Source organism: Microtus oregoni, unplaced genomic scaffold (assembly GCF_018167655.1).
Source record: "Microtus oregoni isolate MIOR12 unplaced genomic scaffold, Mior012 000010F_ref0000083, whole genome shotgun sequence".
Taxonomy (NCBI): Eukaryota; Metazoa; Chordata; class Mammalia; order Rodentia; family Cricetidae; genus Microtus; species Microtus oregoni.
In genome coordinates this window covers 25,704,949-25,718,586 of record NW_024543069.1, presented here as the reverse complement: position 1 = coordinate 25,718,586, position 13,638 = coordinate 25,704,949, and the positions used below count along the sequence as shown (strand labels likewise).

At 45.3% G+C, this 13,638-nt stretch overlaps 1 protein-coding gene across 1 annotated transcript in view; it reads right to left on the bottom strand.

Annotated features, from left to right (window-relative positions):
• Window positions 1-13,638, bottom strand: part of Setd7 (SET domain containing 7, histone lysine methyltransferase) — a 45,243-nt gene that overhangs the window by 24,297 nt on the left and 7,308 nt on the right. Inside the window, exons 2-3 of the mRNA XM_041658909.1 lie at window positions 9,835-9,964; window positions 283-484 (exon numbers count right to left, since the gene is read on the bottom strand). Of these exons, the coding sequence (XP_041514843.1) occupies window positions 283-484; window positions 9,835-9,964 (332 nt within the window). The remainder of the gene's footprint in view (window positions 1-282; window positions 485-9,834; window positions 9,965-13,638) is intronic.

Below are 13,638 nucleotides of genomic sequence, written 5' to 3'. Positions count from 1 at the left end.
TTTACTTTAGAGATGGTACAATAAAGCTAGTTTGTTCCAGTGCTGAATAAACACTCAGGACTACTCAGTATGACTCAGAAGAATAATTAATAGCAACCTTAGGCCTAATCATCTAAGTCATAGCGAGCAACAGCAGCAGGCAGGTAGGCCTCAGACACTCTTGTCAATAGCGGCTGATCCGTGACTTCACAGCGGATACACTGTACTGTTTATCACGAGGAGTCAAAACATTGTCTTAAAACGAGCTTCTTTCTCTCAGAGTGTACAGGCGCGCCAGCTTACCGGGTAATGGATCCAGCACACTCCATGTCGAATGTTGTCTTTGTATTGTCCCTTGAAGATGAGCCTCCCGTCGGTGTCATACTCCTGGGCTGGTCCGTTCAGCTCTCCATCCACATATGTGCCTTGGAGAACACCTCCATCCTCATAGGTGTACACACCCTGGCCCTGCAGGGCGTCATCCACGTAATATCCCTCCAGGGTACTGGGAGGCAAGGGAGAACAGAAACAGTCAGATTACACAGCACTACAGCTCTCTCTCTCCTCTCTCTCTCTCTCTCTCTCTCTCTCTCTCTCTCTCTCTCTCCTTTTTTCTTTGCCAAAGGAGAGAGAGAGGAAAAAAGGCCCATGTTGGACTGAGAACAAGTCTCAGCTGCCCGTGTCTCCACAGCCAGGCAGATGCCCAGCTTACCCTGGGGCACCAGCATTCCCACGGTTACACTCTACATAACAGTGGGAAATTTGTCTCTCGCACAGTTCTTAGATGGCTTGCATATGGAGCTCTCCAATCACGCAAGTGTGGGGTAGCCTGTGCAAATGGCCATCTTACTTTCAAGTCACTAATATTCCATTCTACAGTAGCAATGGTAACTGGCATCCAATCAACAGACTCTCCTTTGATCCCTCTGGAAGACTGACGAGGCCTTATTTTTGTGTTATACGGTCATGTATCCCTCAGTGACAGGGACAGGCTCTGGAAAATGTGTTATTAGAAGATTCTGTCACTGTATGAACAGCACAAGTACACACACAACTCTAGATGCTGTAGCTGGGTCCATATCTAGGTTACACGCTCATCTTGCAGGGCTTTTGTGGTATATGCCGTTCATGGAGTCGTGCGTGTGACACTCAACTGTACACGTGTGTTCATGTGCGCGATCATGGACATAAAGGATGGGTGGGGTAAAGGAGGGAGATTGCGGGCTCAACCCTGCTCACCCTGTTATCAGCGTGACAAAGCCCGAGCCCCGCGGCTGGACCAGAAGAAAGCTCACAGCACACTCAAAGTGATTTTACCACCCTTCTACTGCTGTCCTTAGAAAACACATTTGGAAGTTCAGAAATACATTTTCTGTCCAATATCCTTATGCAATGGAAGGAAGTTTACCAAAAATACCATTTGGAATAAACGGAAGGGCAGCTCAAAGCATTTTTAAAATTTTAAATGTGAGCATTAACACTGCAGAGTCAGAGGGTAAAGGCACTTGCTGCTAAACCTGAGGATCTGAGTTCGATTCCCTGGAAGGAGAGGACCAATAGAGGCATGCTGTACGCCGATGTCCACACGCAGGCCTCCACCTCCCTACCCATAACATATGTACACATAATAAACAAATGTAATTTAAAGATCAAAAAGATAAATACTAGCTATTCAGAAACAAAGACGGTTTAACACCCGGCTTTTAGTCCTAGAGTTCGCTAGTAAGCATTTTAAGGTATGTTGTGAGCATCGTATGGGGTTCTAGCCTGCATGGTGCACAGAATAATCCAGCACAAGAACACTGCCGAGCAAGCACACACTGCTCAAGAGGCCGTGCAGGACAGCACACAGTACTACGGGGTAGGGAGGATAAACACATCCCTTCTACTGGAACAAGCATACACTGTGTACTGGGATAAGTAGGCCAAGCACACACCATGTTCTGAGCTAGGTAAGATAAGCACACACCATGTTCCGGGGCAGGGAGAATGCAGAGCGAGGCACAGGGTTTGGGCAACCTGTCCCTGACTCTGTCTACTGACGTCTCGTCTTATGATTGAGAACGATTTGTAATTATTAAAACGAAACGCACAGCCTGAACTGTGACGGCGTCTCGTTTCGTTGTAATTACACTATCTGTGGCCTCCCAAGGAGATAAATAGTTCTCCTTCCCGTTTGTTTGCGTTATCAATGACAAATAGGCTTATTAAATTCATGAATGGAGTAAAGTATACTTTCACATAGCTTTTGCATAAATAATCAAAACTCTAAATTAGTGAAGCTGAATCAATGAGATTCGACTGTCATTAGATTCACACAATTAACAAAGAGTCGGCTTGGAGAAGGAACGCTAATCAACGGACAGGCTGCTGTGTGCAGCGGTTCAGCCATCTATCTCTTCCTTTCTGGGAGGGGTTGTCAGGTCAGGTACAAGATGGGGCCAGAAGGTGGTGGTGCGTGCCTTTAATCCCAGAACTTGGGAGGTCGAGGCAGAGGTGGAGGCAGAAGCAGAGAGAGAGGCTGAGAGAGAAGCAGAGCGGCAAAGAGGTAGAGGCAGGCAGATCTCTGTGAGTTTGAGACCAGCGTGGTCTATGAAGTGAGTTTCAGGACAGCCAAGGCTATACAGAAAAACCCTGCTTTGAACTTCCAACCATGGAAAAAGACACAAGGTGTTCAGGGAAGCCTGGATTTTAGACAGGTTATAAACTTCAGCAGGTGCGTATCTCAAATATTGAATATAAGATATAAATATAAAAACATGCTTTGTCGTTGTTGTCTGAGGTTTTAATTTAATCCAGTGTTATAAGTGTTTTCATTTGCTAGTCCTGCCAACCTGTTTGACTTTAGATTGTCAGTAGTGTTCAGAACGTTCCTGTGTATATTTGGGTGTTGTTCCAACAGACATACCTGCCAATACCGCTCAGATTCATGATCAAATATAAAAGTCGCTGGTGTCTCAGACAAGTTAAAAACAACAGCACAGACTTGCAAATGTTTTTGTGAGTGTAAGCTCATGCATGCCAGGGCTTGTACACGGAGGTGGGAGGGACCAACCTTTGGGGATCAGCTTTTCTTTCCACTGCTGAGCTCAGATCATCAGGCAGATGCTTCTACCCCTGAGTCATCTTTCTGTTTGGTTTTGGTTTTTCCCCATACAGGGCTTCTTTGTATAGCCCTGACTGTCCTGAAACTCACTATATAGACTAGCCTGGTCTCCAGCTCACAGAGCTCCGCCTGCCTGAGTGCTGGGACTAAGGGAGGGGCCTCTACACCCAGCTCCACTGAGTCATCTTGTTTTGATCTCAGTCCCAACAGTGTCCAATGGTTTGTCCTTGCCTCTTGGCCTGGGAGCGTATACTCACTTCCCTCTCAAGGGAGACAGTCGTTTTCCTCTGCACAGCTGGCTTACTGTGCACAGTGAGCGCAGTTTCTGAAGGCGGGATAGCAAGGGGCGCTACAGCTAGCCTAAGTTCCAGACCCCGGAAAGCTACCTTTTCAGGGATGTAAGAAAGCTCTTTCTCTTTCTGCAGTAATTTATAAGTGACTCATTGAATGGAAGAAGGAAGGGATAGATACCTTTTATATTAAAAATAAAAACCAATGTGTTCATTGTAACAAACCAAACGAACTTAAGTATCACTAAGCTACAGAAAGTATAGCGTTTCACTATTCTTATCCCAAAGTATTTGCTTGACTTTTTTATGTAAACATCACACATTTCCATTCTCCCTCCCCGTTGTCTTTCTTGTCCTTGTCCTCCCCCCTCTCTTGGTCACAGGGTCTCACTGTGTAGTCCAGACTAGCTTCAAGCTCAGGACCCCACTGCTCTTCTTCCTTGGTGTTGGGTTTCAAGCTTAGAGCACTATGCTCGGCTCCGTATTTCACTGCCGTTCGTTTCGAGACAAGGCCTCCTGTACTCAGGCTGGCCTTGAACTCAACATGTGGCTAAGGATGACTGTGAACTCCTCCTGCCTCTACCTCCCACGTGCGGGAATTGTAGGCAGAGGCCCCCACTAATGGCGCCTGCTGTTTCAACTTTCTTTCTCTCTTTTTCTGTGTGCCAGAAGAGGGTGTCAGGTCTCTTGGACCTGGGGTTACAGGTGGTTGTGAGCCATCGAACGTGGGTGTTCTGAAAAAGCAGCAAGTGTTTAACCAGGAGGCCATTTCTCTAGGCCCAGTTTTAATGTTCTTAATCCATGTTTCCTTTTAACCTGCTGGCAGACTCCTCAGGATGATGCTGGGAAACGACCACAATGGGCACTGAATTGTTTGTTTTTTCTGGCAATGGTATCTGAAGCAAACAGCTGGGAAACTTAGGAGAAACGACATTCCTTACTCCTAATATATACAGGCCTTTTAATTTTTTCAACATTTTATTTTTATTTTTTGGTTTTTTGAGACAGAGTTTCTCTATGTAGCTTTGGTGTCCTGGAACTAGCTCTTGTAGACCACGCTGGCCTCAAACTCACGGAGATCCGCCTGCCGCTGCTTCCCGAGTGCTAGGATTAAAGGCGTGCGCCACCACCGCCAGGCCAAGCCTTTTTATTTTACGAGGTGCTAAGTTTCCAAAAACAATTAAACTAGGAACTAGAACTTAAAATAGAGGAGAAATCAAGCAGTTGAGCACCCCAACTGACACACCTGCATTTTATTTAAACATTACCGTATTTTCATTTGGAAGTCGCCTCTATAGTGTCTGGATACACAAAAGTATTTGGGAAGTTTAGCTTTTCTTCATAGTTTGGAGACTGAGGAGTTTCTGCCCTTTCCATCTCTGGACCTAAATGTTGTTCCTTTTCTCTAACAGGTGTGCCCAACCTGTAGCTTGTGGGGGCGCATATGGTCTGGGGTAGCTATAAGTGTGGCCAACACTAAATCTCAAGCTTGGTTAAAACTTAAGATTTTTTTTGGCGATTTTTTTCTTTTAGTAACTCTATTATCTTGTGTTTTTCAAGTCTGAATTTTGTAGATAATAACACTGTATCCCAAGCCAAGAGAAACTAGACAACAAAGAGGACCCTAAGGGAGACATACTTGGATCTACGTAGGAAGGAGAAAAAGACAAGATCTCCTGAGTAAATTGGGAGCGTGGGGGTCATGGGAGAGGGTAGAAGAGGAGAGGGAAGGAAGGGAGGGGAGCAGAGAAAAATGTATAGCTCAATTAAAAAAAAAAAGAAACTACAAAAAAATACTAGCAGGTGTGTCCAACTTTTTATACTGGAACATTGTGACCAATATAAAAGGTTAGACACACCTGCTTGTATGTCCTCATCAGTATGAGTCGAGAAAGAAACTTGAAAGTGAATCAGATTCTACATTCAAGACTCATCTCTAACAAATCAAATTGTGGCTTAGTTCGAAATCATGGTTCTAGGAACTCTTCCGTGTGGCTGTATTATTAGCCAATACTGCAAGCGGAGAAAGGCGAAGGAGCCCTAACCCATCTGCTAAAGCTACTTCCAGCTAACACCTCCAGCCTTCAGGGCGGGATGGGCAAGCAGAGCGAAGCTCTTCCTGCAGTTCGTCTGCCTGTGTGCCGGGCACCTTCAAAGTCGTCCCTGTCTTTGTTTTTAATCCTTTCACAGAGGATGTGTGAGTCTAGAGAATCTGATGATCACAAAGACCCAAAATAACAGCAATTAGCACAATGTTGTTCTCTTCTTTAAGAGGAAACCCTAAAAAATGTACTGCTATAGACTGAACGTTTAGGTCCCTGGAAAATCTGTACATTGACACCTTATTTCCCAATGGGGTGGTCCTAAGAGGTGAGGTGTTGAGGGAGGTATTAGGTCATGAAGTCAGAGCCCTCCTGAGTGCATTTACTGCCCGTATAAAAGACACAAGGGGGGTTGCTTTCCCTGGCTTCCTTCTCCAGCCCGTGACAAGATAAGCAGCCATCTGTAAGCCAGGAAGCAGGTCCCCGCCAGACTCCAATCTAACAGCTTTTGATCTCAAAGCTCTCAACCCCCCAGAACTATGAGAGGTGAACACACCTCAGGTAGACATCATCAGAACTGAACTGAAATGTGTGAACACTGGTTGGTACCTGGTGCTGAGTACTTGCTTGCTGATGGGGTTGGGACAGGGGAATGGGAGAACCACACCCTTTAGGAGTAGTTGACGGTTGTGTGACTGTAGCAATGTTAAGATATTTGACACTTTGATGTTTTCCCTAGCAAGCAGTCTTCTAGGCCACTGTAACCATCTCCATCCATCCCCTCCCCGGGCACTTGGCAGGTGTGCTATGCCTCCCGGGCACTTGGCAGGTGTGCTATGCCTTCCAGGGTCTTTGTAGTTTTTCTCACTCAATCATTTATCCTACAAATGAGAAAACAGGAGTTTGGGGAGGCCGCTACCAAATGACCCTTCAGGAACACCTTCCATCAACCTGCCGGGCTCCTAGCAAGAGCTAACGCACCTTTAGAAAAGAAGCTGGCCAGATGGAGGTGGCACACACCTTTCTTTAATCCCAGCGCTCGGGAGACAGAGGCAGGTGGATCCCTGTGAGTTCAAAGCCAGTCTGGTCTACAAGAGCTAGTTCCAGGACAGCAGGGCTTTACACAGAGAAACCCTGTCTTGGAAAACAAACAAACAAACAAACAAACCAAAAATAGCTAAGAAGTGACCTTAAAGAAAACAAAGAAATGTGAGTTTGAGGCCAGCCTGGTCTACAGAGTGAGTTCCAGGACAGCCAGGGCTACACAGAGAAACCCATTCTCGAAAAGCAAGAAACAAAACAAAAAAAGCACAGAAAAAAGGAAGCAGACCCATTACTATTTTCTCACTTCTGGTGAGAAACCAGTTGCCTATAAAAATGAATTTAATCAGTGTCCCACATCTGTAATCTCAGAACTTGGGAGATAGAGGAAGATCAGGAGTTCAAGATCATGCTCAGCTACATAGTGAGTGTGAGGCCAGCCTGGGCTACATGAGACCCTGCCTCAGGGGGAAGAAAAGAAAGAAAGAGAGAGAGAAAGAAAGAAAATATAGAAATGGCTGGGTAGTGTTGGTACACGCCTGTAATCCCAGCAGAGGCAGGCAGATCTCTGTGAGTTCAAGGCCAATCTGGTCTATAGGAGGTAGTTCCAGGACAGGCTCCAAAGCTACAGAAAAACCCTGTCTCGAACCCCCCCCCCCCAAAAAAAAAAGAAGGAAATGAATTCACCTCAATTCTACTCTTACTAGCTAGGGGACTCTGGGAAAGTTACTCAGCCTCCCCAAGCCTTACTTAATTCTTCATAAACATGGAATTGTAAATCCAAATGTATTTGCTTGCTGACCGTGGTTCCAACAAAGCCTGAAGATGGTCAGGAACACAGAGAGGATTTTGCCTCACATGAGCGGCTGGAATACATGATTTCAAAAGTTCACTTCCACCCCAGCTTCTCTGAGGTGCGATCAAGCACCTTGCAGGAACCTGGGAAATGTCAGCTGTGCTCATCGGCCCGTAGGGTCCCTCTCATCAGGACACATCAGTACAGGAAGCCAATGTCAGAAACTGGCTCTGGGAGGCTGGGGCTCAGGTGACAAGTTGCCTGCTTTGCAAACTTGAGGCTGTGCCTTTGTCCCTTAGAACCCACTTAAAAAACAAAGCCAAGTATGACGGCGTGGGTTTTGTAATCTCTATCTAGCCTACTTGGTGAGTTTCAAGTCAGGGAGAGACCCTGTCTCAAAACAAAGAAACACAAAGCACACCAAGATGTGGCCTTCTGGATGGCTCAGCAGGTAAAGGCTTGCCACCAAGCCTGATAACCGAGCTTCATCTCTGGCACCCACATGGTAGAAAGAGAGAACCAACTCTTGCAAGCTGTCCTCTGACCTCCACACACGGTGACATGTCTAGCCCCTCCCAATAAATCAATTAATGCAATAAAAAAGGATAATTCAAGATTCATGGCAACGAGGAACAATGAACCTTTTTTATCCTCCACAAGTGTGCACACACATACACACACACATACATACACATATATACACACATATCATATATACTTACACATATACACACACAGATAAAACATACAGATACACACATATCATACATATGCACACACACAAAAGAAAAATGACTTGGGTATAGAAAAATAAAAGCATAGCAAATACTTTGAAAACCAGTTGGCATATCCAGGAAAAGCACTGACAGTAAATATTTACACTCTGGGTTCTATTGCACACGCTGGTGACCTCAGCACTCTACAGGAGAGGCAGGAGGACAGCAGGTGTGAGGACAGCCAGGCAACTTGAAACAGCATTGAAAGAGTAGGCAACAAAGTTCGGTGGTAGAACACTCAGCATCATGAGGCCCTTGGTCCCCCAATACTGAAGGATAACCATACATATAATAAACTACCTCACTTTTATCTTGGGTTTTAGACCACACAACTCCCTAATATTCCCATCCCATAGCCTGAAAGTAGATGGCAATGGTTTTTTTTTTTTTTTTTTTTTTTTTTCTTCTCCCAGTTCTAGGCTAGTGACAAGTTCTGGCTCTAGTTTTACACATTTTGGTGGAACAGAGAACAGTTAAACTGTACTGCACATCGAGATTAGAGATTACAGTCAGAGGTGCAGATAACAAAGCCTTCTCAGTACCAGAAAAGCACTTCCACATTATCCTTAGGACCATACGCATCCGCTGTCATGCTCCAGACCGCGTGCCTTCTGAGAGGAATCTTGGTCCCTACCTTCCTACTAAGTTTCTGCGCATTTTTGGCACACTGGTTCAAATGCTCGGTTTAGCCCAAATGAGCTCAAAGTAGCTCTTTAACGCTCTTGCACACCAAGTTCGTAAAGCTACTACATACAACTAAATACAGCAAATTAGCTTGACTGTTTTCTCTACGAGTTAGTCAATTGTTGGCTCTCCTTATCTAACTACCAAATTTAAAGTGAGAATATGGATGTGTGCATAGTGTGTGCATGTGTGTGTGTGTGTATGTGTGTGTATGTGTGTATGTGTGTAATGTGTATGTGTGTATGTGTGTGTGTATATGTGTGTATGTGTGTGTGTATGTGTATGTATGTGTGTGTATGTGTGTGTATGTGTGTGTGTGTATGTGTGTGTGGCCATCTGTTCTAACTTGTTTTCAGTCCCCACATCCACATGGCAAGGACTTTACTATCGTTGTTTTAAAGTATCAAGTTAAGGGAAAGTGTCATAAAGCATAGGAGATGTCACAGAGATTCTGCACTCAAGGAAACTCTCCTTATGTGGGGAGGGGAAGAAAGGCATTTATAAAAACGTACATCGTTGAATGAATAAAAAAATAATCTCAGAGTAAAGGAACAATTGACATTTTCCAGTAAGAGAGCTTTGGTTAAATTGTCATGACAGAAGCTTCTGAAAGAGGAGCCACTGACGCCAACACCTTGAAAGAGACCCTGCGATCAGGTATCCAGAGGGTATTGTACGTGCATATATGATGTGATGTGTGTGCCTGTGCACACGGGTGTGTGTGAGTGTGGGCCATGCTCCATGTGGAGATCAGAGGACAACCTGGGGTGTCAGTTCTTGCTTTCCCGCTTGTGTGATGTCATTGAGCTATGATACAGTTTTTGAACTGTATTTGTGCAAATGAGTCTCCCTGAATCTGACCCCCTGAATCTGACTTGGCAGAACATCACTGGACAGACACATGCCAGGCTCAGCACACCTTAGGCTGACTTCCGTATAGCTACCACTGTCGTTTCTGGCCACCAAAGCCTTGCCTACATGTTGGGGTTACTCTCACTCATCTTTTGCATGAGGTGTTCACAAACTTTTAATTGAATTCATGCATTTGCATCATTCCTTCTTTTGAAATAATTGGGAGACCTCCCCCCAACCCCAAACAAAACAGATAGGCGAGGGCTACCTGCCGTCAAAGAAGAAGAACTTCCCACGTCCGTTCTTTTCTCCGTGCACGAAGTTGCCTTCAAATCTGTCTGTGGAGGAGTAGGTGACGGTGCAGAATCCGTGGGGTAACCCATCATCGTCCAGGTGCCCTGGGGAGAGAGAAGCACAGGCCACACCTTAGCACCAGCCACACGACGCAACCACTGTCAGCTCAGAGCTGCCAAAGGTGCCCCTCCTTTGTGTGGAGGCCAGAAGAGGGCCTAGGTCCTTGTGCATCTGGACTTGCAGATGGTTGTGAGCTGCTCAGCACAGGGGCTGGAAGCTGAATTCAGTCATTTGCAAGAATAGCACATGTGGGGCTGGAGAGATGGCTCAGAGGTTAAGAGAACTGACTGCTGTTCCGGAGGTCCTGAGTTCAATCCCCAGCAACCACATGATGGCTCACACCCATCTATAATGAGATCTGGTACCCAGAACAGGATATACATAATAAATTAAAAAAAAAAAAGAATAGCACATGCTCTTAACTGCTGAGCCATCGCTCCAGCCCTTGCTTCTGTGTCTTGGAAGGACTCAGCATGCAGAAGTTGAGGTTTTGTATACTTCATGAACTAGCCATTCCACACAGGAAGGCCCGGACTCATTTGAGGACAGACTGGCTTGCCTTTTCTCTGGGACTTGGGTTTCTCATCAGTGGGGCTATCTATAGCACTGGTTCCCACTTCCGAAGCTTTCCCATAGTACATATGTTCAGAATGAACATCCCAGCTTCTCATCTTCACCTGAAGGGTGGCTCAGATGGTACTGAGTTACAATCTTATTGTCACATCCACTACAGTGTAGTTCTTCTTCTTTTTTAATTATTTCACTTTATTTTATATGCATTGGTGTGAAGGTGTGGGATCTGGCACTTAAGTTACAGAGAGTTGTGAGCTGCCATGTGGGTGCTAGGAACTGAAGAATTGAACCCAGGTCCTCTGGAAGAGTAGCTGGTGCTCTTAACCACTGAGCCATTGCTCCAGCCCCTACTCTGTAGATCTTATATGTTGCAAACATGCAATCTGATTTTATATTACCCTAGAGTATGTTACTGAGCACCAGTACAGTCTGGACTCACCATTTTTTTTTTAAATCTTACATTCGGATAACAAAGGAGAGAGTCACGTGTCGAAAACTGCCCTAATATTTAATTCTTCGCCACCGAGAGTCCTTCTAAACTTAAACTTAAGCTAACCCTAAGTGCTCTACGCTAGAAAATCATCTCAGCTGTGAATGTTTAACGGTAGCCTTCCATACTCCCTATGTGTCAGAGGGCTTCTGTTTTAAATGGAGATACAGATGTCCACATTGCCACTGAAATAGTGGTCTTGGGCCCCCGGAACAGTCTGACACTCACATTTGACTTCCTGGTGCTTTCTGGTTAGACCACACAGCCTAACGTCCAAATCTGGAGTCAGCGTCTAGGTTCTTTGTTATCACCTCCGTGTTTAGCAAACCCCACGAACCCCTTCATTAGCGCCCCCCCCATCATCTGGGTGAGTAGATTTTGCAGAAATGAAAATAAAGACAGTAATTACTCTGCTGTCTTTTCCCTTGGGTTAACGACCTGGATCATGGGTGGAAATACTGAACACCATGCAATGCAGGGATATTAAATACGTGAACGTGGCTTCCAGATGGCTCACTGGTGTAAACACAGAACCCTGGCACCACAATGAGTGCTTTAATCTCCTAAAACTTTTATTTTAAGATGATGGAGTACCAGGCTAAGGATAGAACTTAGTGGTAGAGTGCTTATATAGCATGTCTGAGATCACAGATAATCCTCCGGCAGGAAAAGATAAAAATTTGAAAGAGAATAGAAGTCGTAAAGGAAGCAGTAGCCACAATGAAATCAAATATTCTTTTTATTATTGACTACTGACACATAAAATAATAGCAACAAAATACAGGGTTTCCTCGCTCTACCTGACTCCACATGGAATAAGTTACCTAGAACATAGTACAATGGTACATGCTATTCTGTATTTGCTTACTTATGTCTGTGCCTCGTTGGGTTTATGTGCACCATACACATGAAGGGTCCTGCCTTCAGAGGCCAGAAGAGGCCATTGGATGCCCTGGAGCTGGAGTCACAGGTGGTGAGCCATCATGTGAGCGCTGGGAACCTAACCGAGGTCCTCTACAAGAGCAGGTAGTGTTCTTAGCATGAGCCATCTCTCCAGACCCTACGTGGCTATGGAAATACACCACAGACAATCCTGTAGTGCTATGTAAACACACCACGGACAGTCCTAAGGGGCTAGGTAAATACACCACAGACAGACAGTCCTATAGGGCTACGTAAATACACCACGGACAGTCCTGTAGGGCTATGTAAATACACCACGGACAGTCCTGTAGGGCTATGTAAACACATCCCGGACAGTCCTGTAGGGCTATGTAAATACACCACAGACAGACAGTCCTATAGGGCTACGTAAATACACCACGGACAGTCCTATAGGGCTACGTAAATACACCCCACGGACAGTCCTATAGGGCTATGCAAATACACCACAGACAGTCCTGTAGGGCTATGCAAATACACCACAGACAGTCCTGTAGGGCTTATGTAAATACACCACGGATAGGTTATTTCCCTTCTTTAAACACAACCCTTTCCTACAAGGCTCAGAACATCCATGATCAGCAGGGACCTGGTCCAAAATTGCTTTCTTCTGGTAGAAAAATTGAATGACGTGATGTAATTCTGACACCTGAGTCATGCGGATAATTTGGACAACTCTTTTCTAACTACCTACTGGTGATATTCTTTCATTAAAACAGATCAAATTTATCTTTTCTCTCTTTTAATAAAAAAACACTCAATGTAGAACTAAAAGGTTTCTCTTATGAAACATTGAAATCAATTAAACGTAGCCATTAACATTCCTATGAATTTAGTGTCCTACTTTTGATTTAGGTGGAGATATCAGAATAATTAGGTTGGTCTCTCAGGAGAGTTATTACCAATGGGCCGGAGACACCCCCACAATGGAGAAAGGTTCGCACACTTCAGACCTTAAACCGCGGATGTTAGTAAAATTGTTTTTCTACTTGAGATCAAGAGAAACGCTATGATAAACATGAACACTGCGGGGAAAGAGGCCGGTGTAATCCTTCCTGTGCTCCTTCCTCCCTCGTCCTATTTCTGCATCAAACACTGAAGGTGTGTCACCTTCTGCACTGAACTCAGACTCTAAAGCAAAATGGAAGGTGTTGTGTAACGGAAAGCTGGCCGAGGGCAGTTCCAACTCCAGGTGAGAGGGCATGGGCGTCTCACCCCTGCTCCACGTGGACCCCTCCGCAGTAGGCCGAGGAGGAGGACCTCCTTCACGTTATCCCAGAGAACTGCTGAGTGACAGTCACTTCTCGGATGACCTTGGGCATTTAGAAGATGTCTGGACGGGTGGCCAGTCTCTGCTAGTCTGGCTGCATATGCAAGTTCTGAAATCTGTCAGACCTCAGCAGGATTTCCATCTTGACTTGGTTTTGTTTTGTTTTTTCCCATCCTTAGGTGCCATGCAATAATAAGAATTAGAACCTAGAGGAGCATCTGAAACGTCCACACTTACTGTAGCTTTCTGGGCAGTGTAAAACATCAGCAAAGCCAAAAGCTGGGCTTGGTCCTGAAAGCTTGCAATCTTCCTGCGGGGATTAGGAGTTCAAGGGTGGCCCCCAGGCACACAGCAAGTTTAAGGCCAGCCTAGGCTGCGTAACATTCTGTCTCCAACACAAAACACAACAGAACAGAACAGAACGGAACAGACAGCCCCAGTCA